The sequence below is a fragment of the Rhinoraja longicauda genome, chromosome 20, assembly GCF_053455715.1.
Source record: "Rhinoraja longicauda isolate Sanriku21f chromosome 20, sRhiLon1.1, whole genome shotgun sequence".
Lineage (NCBI taxonomy): Eukaryota > Metazoa > Chordata > Chondrichthyes > Rajiformes > Arhynchobatidae > Rhinoraja > Rhinoraja longicauda.
Window position 1 is genome coordinate 448,377 of NC_135972.1, and position 12,072 is coordinate 460,448.

Here is a 12,072-nt window from a genome sequence, read left to right on the forward strand (position 1 = left end):
GGTCAGCAACAACAGTGCATCCAGGAGTGGGGTCAGCAACAACAGTGCATCCAGGAGTGGGGTCAGCAACAACTGCATCCAGGAGTGGGGTCAGCAACAACAGTGCGTCCAGGAGTGGGGTCAGCAACAACAGTGCATCCAGGAGTGGGGTCAGCAACAACAGTGCATCCAGGAGTGGGGTCAGCAACAACAGTGCATCCAGGAGTGGGGTCAGCAACAACAGTGCATCCAGGAGTGGGGTCAGCAACAACAGTGCATCCAGGAGTGGGGTCAGTAACAACAGTGCATCCAGGAGTGGGGTCAGCAACAACAGTGCATCCAGGAGTGGGGTCAGCAACAACAGTGTGTCCAGGAGTGGGGTCAGCAACAACAGTGCATCCAGGAGTGGGGTCAGCAACAACAGTGCATCCAGGAGTGGGGTCAGTAACAACAGTGTGTCCAGGAGTGGGGTCAGCAACAACAGTGCATCCAGGAGTGGGGTCAGCAACAACAGTGCATCCAGGAGTGGGGTCAGCAACAACAGTGCGTTCAAATCCCAGAACTCTTTGATACATCAGTTGCCCTGCACCATCTTTACCATCATTTGACAAGGGCAGACGGTTAGATGTTGCGTACGTGGACTTGAGCAAGGGCTTTGACAAGGTCCTCTGTGGTAGACTGGTCTGAATGGTTGGGTCAGATGGGATTCAGGGAGAGCTCGGTGATTGGACACATAACTGGCTCAGTGGATGGAGCCAGAGGGAGGCTTATTATTCAGGATGGCAGCCTGTGACCAGTGGTGTACCACAGGGATCAGTGCTGGGGCCACTGTTTTTCATCTATGTTTAATGATTTAGATGAAATGTTATTAAGGTGGTCAGTGAGTTTGCAGACAACACCATAATTGGTGATGTAGTGGCCAGCACAGAAGGTGGTTATCTAAGACAATAACAGGATGGAGATGAGCTGGGGCAGTGAGCCACGAAATGGCAGGTCAGGTCTTGCACAGTAAATGGTGGGGGACGGGAGCGAGTTGTAGAGGAGGGATGCAGGTACATAGTACAGGTACATAGACAGTGTGGACACAGGTGTGACGAAAGTATGATGCCCCACTTAGGCGATTTTTTAGGCGACTGCCGGCGACTGTCAAAGTCGTAGCAGATCGCCAAAATTTTCTTTTACCCTACGGCAATGACCACGAAAATGCCGTCATGTCGAGATTACACCGTCTTCGGAAACATCGCGAAATTCCCACGCTGTCAATGCTTCTCCGGCGTCCTAATTTTTGCTGAAATCACTGACAAGTCGGTAAGTACTTGAGAGTTTTGAAATATAACATCTTGCCCGGGTTACTTGAAAACCAAGCTTCACGGTAACAAGGCATAAACTGGATTTACTTCCAGTTTACTAATAGCAGTATTAAGAAATTTAATTTTAAACGTGGTTAAATGGATTTTTGTGCGGAGTGTGGGCATTCTATGAAAATGTACGGGAGATGCATATCTGGTTTCTGGGTTGCATATCTGGGTTGGGAGCCTACTTTAAATGTAATCGCTGATGACCATAAACATCATGAAAATTCCCACGCTTACCTGACCGTCAAACTGTCGCCTCCAATCTACCTGTCAAATGTCCTGACGGTAAATAAATTGGTTAAACACAAGCATTTTATGGTATCTTCAAATGACTTTTCTTAATTTAATATTACGTGCTTCTAAATGCATCTAAGAGAACCTAGCAAACCTGGGGTCAGCGTGCGACAGACAGCGCCCGCAATAAGCAACGATACCTGGCGACAAGCCAGCTGTCGCCGAGAAATTTATATCTGGTCATGCCCGCGACACCCCGGTGAACTGTCGGCGACAGCCTAGTTGCCAGCAGTCGCCTTTAAATCGCCTGTGGGACAAGCCCTTAACAGGCAGAAGGAGGAAAGCAAACAGGCTGTGAGATTTCTGAGCATCATCGACGAGGAATGGGGCCCACGGGTTGACTTGGTCTAGTCTCCTTTAAAGCTGCTTCCACCCAGCAGTGAGCCTGTGGTGTCCACATGGTGGCACAGCTTTGGAACGGTGGCATCTTGTGTGATCTTCTCCCAGCAAGAGGAAGGGAAAGTGTGGCGGATCGCCTGGTGGGTGGTTGAGAGTAAGTGCTTATCATTGTGAGTCAGTGGCACAGGTGTGAGCAGTGGAGGTGGTGGTCACGGTGACTGGGAGATGAATCTGGGAAATGATCAGTCGTTGTAGATGGACAGTGGGTGGTTCGGGAGGGGAGAGGGTGCCAGTGTGTAAAGCAGAGAGTAATGCAGGAGTGCCAGTGTGTAGAGCAGAGAGTAATGCAGGAGTGCCAGTGTGTAGAGCAGAGAGTAATGCAGAAACGTTCCATTGATCTCCATCTTCCATTCATTTGCAAGCATTAACTCTTTAGTTGAGTTTAGAGATACAGTGCGAAACAGGCCCTTCGGCCCACTGTGTCCGTGCCGACCAGCGATCCCTGCACACTAACACTATCCTACACACACTAAAGCCAATTTACAATTATACCGAGTCAATTAGCCTAGAAACCTGCACATCTTTGGAATATGGGATCTCAGAGGAAACCCACGCAGGTCACGGGGAGAACGTACAAACTCCGCACAGACAGCACCCGTAGTCAGGATCGAACCCCCGGTCTCTGGCCTTGTGAGGCAGCCACTATCGCTGCGTCACCGTACCACACACTAACCTCTCCACACTGGTGGGGAGTTACAGTCTGCCTCGAGTCTCCAAACACCCTTCAGAACACTTTGCTGTCTGATCAGAAGAGTCTGTAGTCTCATTCACAGCCGCCCCTCCCTTTACAAGGCCGTGTAGACAAACCCTCCCCATGGGTCCACAATTACTGAGCAGACGGCATCTATTTCAGGTGACACCTGAACTATCAGCTGCCCCACATCCCGGCCCAGCCCAGCCCAGCCCATCCCTGCCCTGCCCGGCCCAGCCCAGCTCTGCCCGGCCCAGCCCAGCCCATCCCAGCAACGAACCAGCTTAGCCCTGCCCAGCCCTGCCCTGCCCTACCCAGCAAAGAACCAGCTTAGCCCGGCCCTGCCCAGCCTGGCCGAGCCCTGCCCAGCCCAGCCCAGCCCAGCACAGCAGCCCCAGTTCTGGACACAATTAGATTTCTGGGTCACGCCTGCCAGCTCTCCACAGACCTGCAGAGAACACTAATGTTTTGGTTTTAAGAAAATCTTGAGAAATTTGTCGGAAGACTTAAATAATAAATGACCTTGCTCGATATGTGTGTTTCAGGTGGAGGCAAAGCTGATAGACAAACTGGACAGCTTGATGTCAGAAGGCAAGGGTGACGAGACTTACCGGGAGCTTTTCAACAGCATGTGAGTGTGGACCTTATTCTGCACCTTCTCGTTATGGACCGAGGTTAATGGTCTTTAGACATGTTTTTGTTCAGATTACTTACCGTCATTTCATGCAGTGGATCCCCTGGCTCATTGCCCGGCTCCTCAGGGGACCTGGCGCGGGGAACTTTGTAACTTTGCCAGCGCCCTTCACGTGGCAACTATTTGCACACCTTGGGTATGCAAGCAAAGAATTTTACTGATTGTCACGTGACAATAAAGTATTCATTCATTCATTCATTGGCAAGTCAGCAATGAAATGCCCAGAGTGGGAGCATCAAGGTTTGATTTGCAAACACAAGGTGCGGGAGGAACTGAGCGGGTCAAGCAGCATCTATGGAGGGAATGAACTGACCATGTCTAGAGTGGGTCCCTTCAGTCTGATGACAGGTCCCCACCCACAACATTGCCGGTCCATTCCCTCCACAGATGCTGCCTGACCCGCTCAGTTTCTCCAGCACCTTGTGTTTTGCTCAGGACTTCAGCATCTGCAGTCTCTGTGTCTCCAGTGTTGATGTTTGCCCCATGCCCTATGCCCAATCAGTAACTTCTATCAGTCAGTAACTGTTGGCATTGGCAGCAATGGCTATAGAATATTCAGAACGTTAACATTTTTCCCCAAATCATTTACCTGATTACATTTTTCACACTGAGCTACAATGCAACTGGTTTATTCCCATCTAAATGTCCGCGAACTCTCTCTGTAAGTGGGCCGGGTCCCACATGATTCGGCAGCTGTTGATTTTACACAGTAGTTATGCTGAGTTATATAACCTGCGTTTGCACTCACCCTCGATGCACCTTGCTACACAGAGCATCAAATTAATTGCTCAGTTTAGTCTTTCAAACTGCAACAACTTCTATTTTTATACGTTTAGCGAGCAGAACATTTACAGTCTTGAGGAGGGAGTAAAATTGGTGTACATTACTGCTGTTTAGTTCATGAAGGGTTAATGCTTGGTACTCCACACTGTCGGCATTTTTCACATTGGGATTGGCAATTGCTGTCTTGTAGAGGCTTGAAGGTTGGGCTCAGGAGGGGGACTGGAGTTAACTACAGGAAGATGGGGAGGAGACTGTGGAGAGACACCTGCCCACATTGTAAACATGTCTGGCTTTCCACTGACTGGTTAGCTCGCAACAAAAGCATCTCACCGTACCTCGGCACACGTGATAGTAAACTAAACTCATGTCATTCGCTGCTCCCCAGTCTCTCCTGGGACCTGACATGATCACTTCCCCTTTCCCAGCCCAAATGGAAGGGACCTGTTGCCTTTTTATGCAAGATGACAATGATTCAAAGGAACTGGTCCAACTGCATTGCAGGTCTGGACACGCACACGGTCTAGGTCTGGACACGCGGTCTAGGTCTGGACACGCGGTCCCAGTCTTCACACGTGGTCTACGTCTGGACACGTGGTCCCAGACTGCACACGCGGTCTAGGTCTGCACACGCGGTCCCGGTCTGCACTCGCGGTCCCAGTTTTCACACGTGGTCTACGTCTGGACACGCGGTCCCGGTCTGGACACGCACGCGGTCTAGGTCGGCACACCTGGTCTAGGTCTGCACACGCGGTCCCAGTCTGCACACGCGGTCTAGGTCTGCACACGCGGTCCCGGTCTGGACACGCGGTCTAGGTCTGCACACGCGGTCTAGGTCTGGACACGCGGTCTAGGTCTGGACACGCGGTCCCGGTCTGGACACGCGGTCCAGGACTGGACACGCGGTCCAGGTCTGGACACGCGGTCCAGGTCTGGACACGCGGTCTAGGTCTGGACACGCGGTCTAGGTCTGGACATGCGGTCCCGGTCTGGAGATGTGGTCCACGTCTGGAGATGTGGTCCAGGTCTGGGGACGTTGTCTAAGTGTAGTCATTGGAGATGAAATAAGGTCTTCTCAAGTCATATGGAAACCACAAGATCCAATCTCTTGCAGAGCTCTGTGCAATTGAAACTGTGCTGTCAGCTCTTATTCTTGGAGCTCAGCTATATATAACTCGGATCACATCTGTGGGTGCTGAGGAGGCTCTGCTGCAGATTCATCGGTTGCTGGCACCTGGCTTCATCAACGGGCATTTTAAGTTGATGTGGGAATTCTATTGAGCTGATGTCTGTTGCCATGGCTCTCCAGAATGGTAGAGAGTTTGAGCTCCATTATATTACATTTCAAACTCTAAACCCGCCTGATAAAACTGTTGCCCATGTAGCAGCAAACACGTTGTGTCCGGTGCTCCCAGTGTGGGTCTGACCACATTCAGCAAAGCAGCAGGAGAGACGGAGGTGTCTTGTCCACAGCATCGCAGGGTGGGCCCACAGTGAGGGAGGTGTCTTGTCCACAGACCGCAGGGTGGGCCCACAGTGAGGGAGGTGTCTTGTCCACAGACCACAGGGTCTTGTCCACAGCACTGCACGCAGGGTGGGCCCACAGTGAGGGAGGTGTCTTGTCCACAGACCGCAGGGTCTTGTCCACAGCACTGCAAGCAGGGTGGGCCCACAGTGAAGGAGGTGTCTTGTCCACAGACCGCAGGGTGGGCCCACAGTGAAGGATGTGTCTTGTCCACAGACCGCAGGGTGGGCCCACAGTGAGGGAGGTGTCTTGTCCACAGACCGCAGGGTGGGCCCACAGTGAGGGAGGTGTTTCAACGTGGCTCTCCCTGTGTTGTTATAAACATGTGCAGAAAGGCCATTGGAGAGAGGGGGAGAGCACTGGTGTCTATATCACTTTAGACATTGTGGGCCAAAGGGCTTGTTCCTGTCTATCCCATCTATGCCTTGTCTATCCTGTCTATGCCTTGTTACACCCTCTGTGCCCTCTCCAAAGCCTCTACAAGATTTGTTCCCATTAGGACATTCGGATCAAATTATGAGCGTCGTGGTAGACAGGTGGACAGGACAAGGTGGACAGAACCTTATTTCCCAGGAGGGAAATGTCAAAGACGAGGGCATAGCTTTAATGTGAGAGGGGACGTTTCCCCAAGTTTTTTTACACAGAGGGTGGTGGGGGTTTGGAACAGATTACCAGGGGTGGGGGCAGGTACAACAGTGGTGTTTGAGGCGTTGAGATGGGCATGTGGATGTGGAGGGATATGGATACGTGCGGGCTGGGGAGATGAGGTTAATTTGGCATCATGTTGAATGCTGACATTGTGATCCCAAGGGCCTGTTCCTGTGCTCACTGCTCTATGTTCATTCCAATGATTACTTAAATGATTCCAGATTCCACCCACCCCCACACGTCTTTGTGTTGACTATTCCGTGGCTTTGCTATTGAATGTAGTTTGAGCTTTGAAAATATACAGGTGACATAAAACTTGTAAACAGTTTGGCGGATGTATGAGGATAGGCTGATGGATGGGGCAGGCAAATGGCAGTTGGGGTTTAATGGAGAGAATATGAGATGGTGACCCTGATAGAAGGAATGAGAAAAGGCAAACAGATTAGACTGCAGAGTTTGACAGGATTTTCCTGGGTGTTTAAGTTCACCAATTGTTGAAAGAACAGTGAGTGAAGTGTAGGTAATTCTGGGATTTGTGAAAAGAGGCATAATGTACAGAATTGGGAAAGTCGACCTGTATGAAACTCCTCTCAGCAGCAAGCAGAGTATTGTATAGAACGGGTGTCAAGGGTTGTGGGGAGAAGGCAGGAAAATGGGATTCGGAGGCAGAGATCAGCCATGATTGAATGACGGTGTAGACTCGATGGGTCGAATGGCCTAATTATACTCCTATAACGTGAACTCTGCTCACCTCAACTTGGAAAAGAAGTGAAGATCTGGGAGAAGGTGCAGAAAGGTTTTGCCGAGGGTGCCAGGAATTTCAACTAATGGTTTAAGTGGAGAAGTTGACATTTGTCTCCTTGAAGCAAAGTAAAATTGAGAGGACGTTGGTAAAGGTGTGGAAGATGCTGATGGATTAAGATCGGGTAACTAGGGAAAAGATATTTACATTAGCAGATTGTCCAATCACCAGGAAGCACAGATTCAATCTGAAGAAGGGTCTCGACCCGAAACGTCATCTACTCCTTCTCTCCAGAGATGCTGCCTGTCCTGCTGAATTACTCCAGCTTTTTGTGTCTATCTTCGTTGTAAACCAGCATCTGCAGTTCCTTCTGACACGTCACAGGTTTAAAAGTGGGAGGTGAGAGGAAAAGCCTCCTGATGCAGAGATTTGCTGTGATCTGAAACTCACTGCTGTGTGTGTGTTGGGGGGGGGGGGGGTGAATGGTTGGGGGGGAGGGGGGGGGGGATGGTTGGGGGGGAGGGGGGTGGATGGTTGAGGGTGGTGGGGGGGTGGGGTAATGATTCTCCATGTGATACTGGGGTAGTTTGAACTGCCAAATGTCCAAGTGTGCTGAAATTATTCTGTGATCTCATTTTCCCATTTGATGAGTTAGTAATAATTCCCTAACATCAGTGTTGAACCGGCCTATCACTGAGATGTGAACATTTGCTACTTGACAGCTTTGTTTGAAGCCACTTCCAGACTTGGCATTTAATTCCAGATACATTCGTCAGTCTGGCAAACTGCAAATTGTGGGTTGCCACAGACCTCAGATATTCACAATTAATATTGGTGACCCAGATGACAAGGGTCTGCTGCTGGAACAAGTCTGTGTGGGGAGGTCTTCTCGGCAGAAGATGCAGAGGTACATGAGCACGTTATTGAGTGGACAAGAGGCATCAGTGGAGTGTAACGTGGCTAAATACAAGTGTGTAGCAGGGAGAGGAGGTCCGCAGTGTGGAACACAACTTACATGGTGAAAAGTGAATGAAAGCTGGTATTGAGGGCGATCTCAGTGCTGGTGCAGGAGATGCAGAGAATGAATAAAGAAACCAAAGTGTGGATGTGCAGTCCAGCACCACTGGTGGAACCCATCTTGGATGCAGTAGTGTGAAGTCTTGGATCCAGTAGGTTGATTGGTGGGACAGGGGCCTGTTTTACAAGGAGAGCTAGAGGAAGATTGGAATGAAGAAGGACGAGAGGATGTGGGAGATTAGACGCCGCTAGTTCTGGAGTCCAGACACAAACTCTGTCCTGGGTTTGCCATTGTGTGCGCGCTGGGAGAATCTCAGCCGAGATCTCGTGTGGGAACCACAAGCCTGCTCGCTGTAATGTGGCAAATGAAAAGGGCAGATATTTCGATTTTAACTTTGCTTCAATGTCCGAGCTATTTAAATCTTTAATAGCATGTTCATTAAAAAAAAAATTGTTGTTGAATGTCAAGCATTTACAGACATTTAATCTACTTTCCTGCTTAGATAGTTAGTCAGGGCGAGTGAGTGGCTCCACAGTTATGAAGGGGGTTACGCAGCAGGTAGTGCTGTTGCTTTATAGCTCTGGTTGAGTCCTGACCATGGGTGCTGTCCGTGTGGAGTTTGCATGTTCTCCCAGTGGGAGATGATGTGGGATTCCCCCAGGCTGTTCCCACAGGTGTGTTGGCAGCCTAATTGGATCCTGCCCCTTGGCTTAGGTTCACGGCAAAATGAATCAACACAATGTGAGGGAGATAACCTTTCAGGGAAATTTTGTACAAATTTCTGTGCAAAACATTAGTGAGGCTGCACTTGGAGAATTGTGTAGCTCTGATCACCGCACTAGAGGAAGATGTGGTTAAGTTGGAGAGGGTGCAGGATAGATCTGTCCTTGCCCTTGGCTGCCCATCAACCATCAGGCTCTTGCACGACCCTAACTCGACACCAAGCTACCATATACCTCCCACCCCTGAGGCTGCTCCATGTGCCTTGGCGTGCACTATCATGGCCGGTTTACCTGGAATCACTGATGATATTGCACATTCAGTTCTTGTGTGTAACGAGCCCGTACAGCTGCAACAAGTAAGAGTTTCATTGGTCTGGTCATGGGCCAGATGACCATTGCACACACTGGACTCTTGTGGTCAAGCATTGGAGATACTCCAGCAGTCCTGGGACTGGCCTCCTTCAACGACTGACCTCCACATCAGGCTTCCATTTGACTTCCATTTGACCAGGCGGACAGGCACCTTCATGCTTCAGATAGACACACAGTGCTGATGTAACTCAGCGGGTCAGGCAGCACCTGGAGAAAAGGAATAGAAGACATTTCTGGACTAGTCCTTTCTTCAGGCCCTGAAGTAGTTGACGCCTGAGAACTCTGACTGAATGGGCTCCAGTTCTGTCTCCCTGCCACCAGCGGCTCAGCCAAGCGTGGGATTAGTCATGGGGCAATGTTGGGACGGATTGGATTTACCCTAGTGGATCTGTGGATCTTTAGTCAGAGGGCGGTGAATCTGTGGATCTTTAGTCAGAGGGTGGTGGATCTGTGGATCTTTAGCCAGAGGGCGGTGAATCTGTGGAATTCATTGCCACAGAGGGTGGTGAATCTGTGGAATTCATTGCCACAGAAGGCTATGGAGGCCAGATCGGTGGATATTTTTAAGACAGAGATAGATAGATTCTTGATCAGTGTGGGTGTCAGAGGTTATGGGGAGAAGGCAGGAGAATGGGGTTAGGAGGGAGAGATAGATCAGCCATGATTGAATGGCGGAGTAGACTTGATGGGCCGAATGGCCTTATTCTGCTCCTATCATTTGTGGCCTTATGACCTTTTAATCCTTTAACCCTTTCCCTACTTTGTTCTTCCCGAGTGAGCAAATATTAAACATCACTTATGGAGGTTGTGATCAATTTTTCTAAAAACACCACGAAAATAATTTATGCAAAGTTTCTTCATTAATCTGTATGTCACCCTCTTAATATTAAAGTAGATTAAATTTGGCAAGATCTCTTTTTGTAAAATAAACCAGGAAGGAAGTTTTAAATAGCACATTTTCGTTCATTTACAGACTCGCTGCATCGCCACATATTAACAGTTAGACAGGGGATGTGAGGTCTTACATAATGCCCAATATTAGGCATTTTCTAACGAGATGAAAATGTGCTATTTAAAACTTGCTTTCTGGTATAATAATGTACTGTTTCTTTCAAATACGGTGCAGTTTGTGTCACAAGCAGTTTAAAAGTATGTTTGCCTTCAGTTAAAAGAATTCCTAACATTGACTGGTTTGTGATTTGGAATGAAAGGTTAAAGCAGACCTTCGTGTCAGCTGCAGGAGAGTGGTATATTCCTGCTGCATATTTACTTTTCCAATAGCAATTATGCTAATTTCACTTTTTTTAAAAAGCGAGCCAGTTATAATGGCAAAATAAGCAAAGATGCTTGTAGCCATGACAACATACTTCTGACGCAGGCTGGTGCTGAGGTGAATCTGTCCGCGTTGCTTCTTTCATGGATAATGTACAAATTCATTTGTTTTGCCAATGCTTCCTGGATCTAGAATACCACTTTTTGGGCCGTACCCGAGGTAAGACATTGCTATCATTAATTTTTGTGCTGGTTTCATTGTGATGCAGTGTAACTTGTGAGATACAAATTAACTGGTGTAACCCATTACTGGAATAATTATTACTGTGTAATGTGAGCGTCGGTGAGATGAGAAGCGGGACTCGCAGTAAGGCTACACTTGTCCCTGATAAACCAGGTCAGAACACTGACAAATTCCTCTCTAACTGCAGCCTGCTGAAAAAAATCGAGAGAGAAACCTGGAGAGAAAGTGGTATTTCTCTGGTGGCAACAGTAACCCGCCTGATGGAACGGTTGCTGGATTACAGGTAAGACCCGGTCACTTCACTTTACACTGCGGGCTGGGTACTGCAGGGTGTCAAATGGGCTCCAAAATTATTTTTAAGCAGCAATTTTGTCGTAACTGTTTTGTGTATTCACAGTACAGTAATGTAAGAGCTGAGAGCCGTCTAGTTCTGAGTATATCATCTGTACCTAGCAGATACATGTCTCGTGGTTCCTTGCAGTGTTTTATAAATACCCAGTGTGCAGTTAGGAAAACATATTTGACACTTGTTTAAGTGTAAAGTGTTCCAGATGTATATTTGTTTAGCTAGCGTGAAGCAATTTCCCCTCACGGTGTGCGTATCCATTTAAACATGTAGGAGTTGCGGCAATGTGAATAAACTCTGATTGTTTTCCTTTTGCAGAGACTGCATGAAAGTGGCGGAGGCAGATGGCAAAAAGATTGGCTGCACAGTTAGTCTGTTGGTCAGTATCTTTTTAATTCCCCCGTTCAGTCCCGAATAAACACATTTTGAGTGTAGTGTCTATGCACCAACGTTCCTGAATGCTGCAGGAATGTCGGACTTTTGAATCTATTTCCAGCTTCGTGAAGCAGTCTGTTTTTCCTCAGAGTATCAACACAGTGAGATGTAATGTGGGTAGGAAATCAGGAGGGGGTATGGGGAGAAGGCAGGAACGGGGTACTGATTGAGAATGATCAGCCATGATCACATTGAATGGCGGTGCTGGCTCGAAGGGCCGAATGGCCTCCTCCTGCACCTATTGTCTATTGAAACTATTGAAGGTCTGTTCACAGCAGCATTGTAATGGGAAGCGAGCAATGGTTTTGTACCGTGCAGCAATCAACGTTGGCCATGCAGTGTGTGCAGGAAGAACCCTGCCCGGCATTCTGATCCAGTGGATCCAGTGGAAATAAGGGGAATAATGCAGGAATGAAGTGTTTTTCATAGCACTTGAATGCCCATAATGCCCAACTGAGATAATGAGGCAGCCTTGCTTGCTCGGGAGATGTGAGTCATCTTCCAGTCACTCAGCTTGGTGCGCTGTTCTCAAATGGAGACCCATGAAGACTTTAAA

The 12,072-nt window shown here is 48.6% G+C and overlaps 1 protein-coding gene across 8 annotated transcripts in view; it reads left to right on the forward strand.

Moving 5' to 3' along the window:
- Window positions 1-12,072, forward strand: part of LOC144603471 (dedicator of cytokinesis protein 4-like) — a 294,693-nt gene that overhangs the window by 185,295 nt on the left and 97,326 nt on the right. For 7 of the 8 annotated variants that reach the window (XM_078416684.1, XM_078416687.1, XM_078416689.1 and 4 more), the window contains 4 exons: window positions 3,264-3,349; window positions 10,685-10,711; window positions 10,923-11,018; window positions 11,400-11,460. In XM_078416684.1, the coding sequence (XP_078272810.1) occupies window positions 3,264-3,349; window positions 10,685-10,711; window positions 10,923-11,018; window positions 11,400-11,460 (270 nt within the window). The remainder of the gene's footprint in view (window positions 1-3,263; window positions 3,350-10,684; window positions 10,712-10,922; window positions 11,019-11,399; window positions 11,461-12,072) is intronic. The other variant, XM_078416686.1, reaches the window with a different exon arrangement.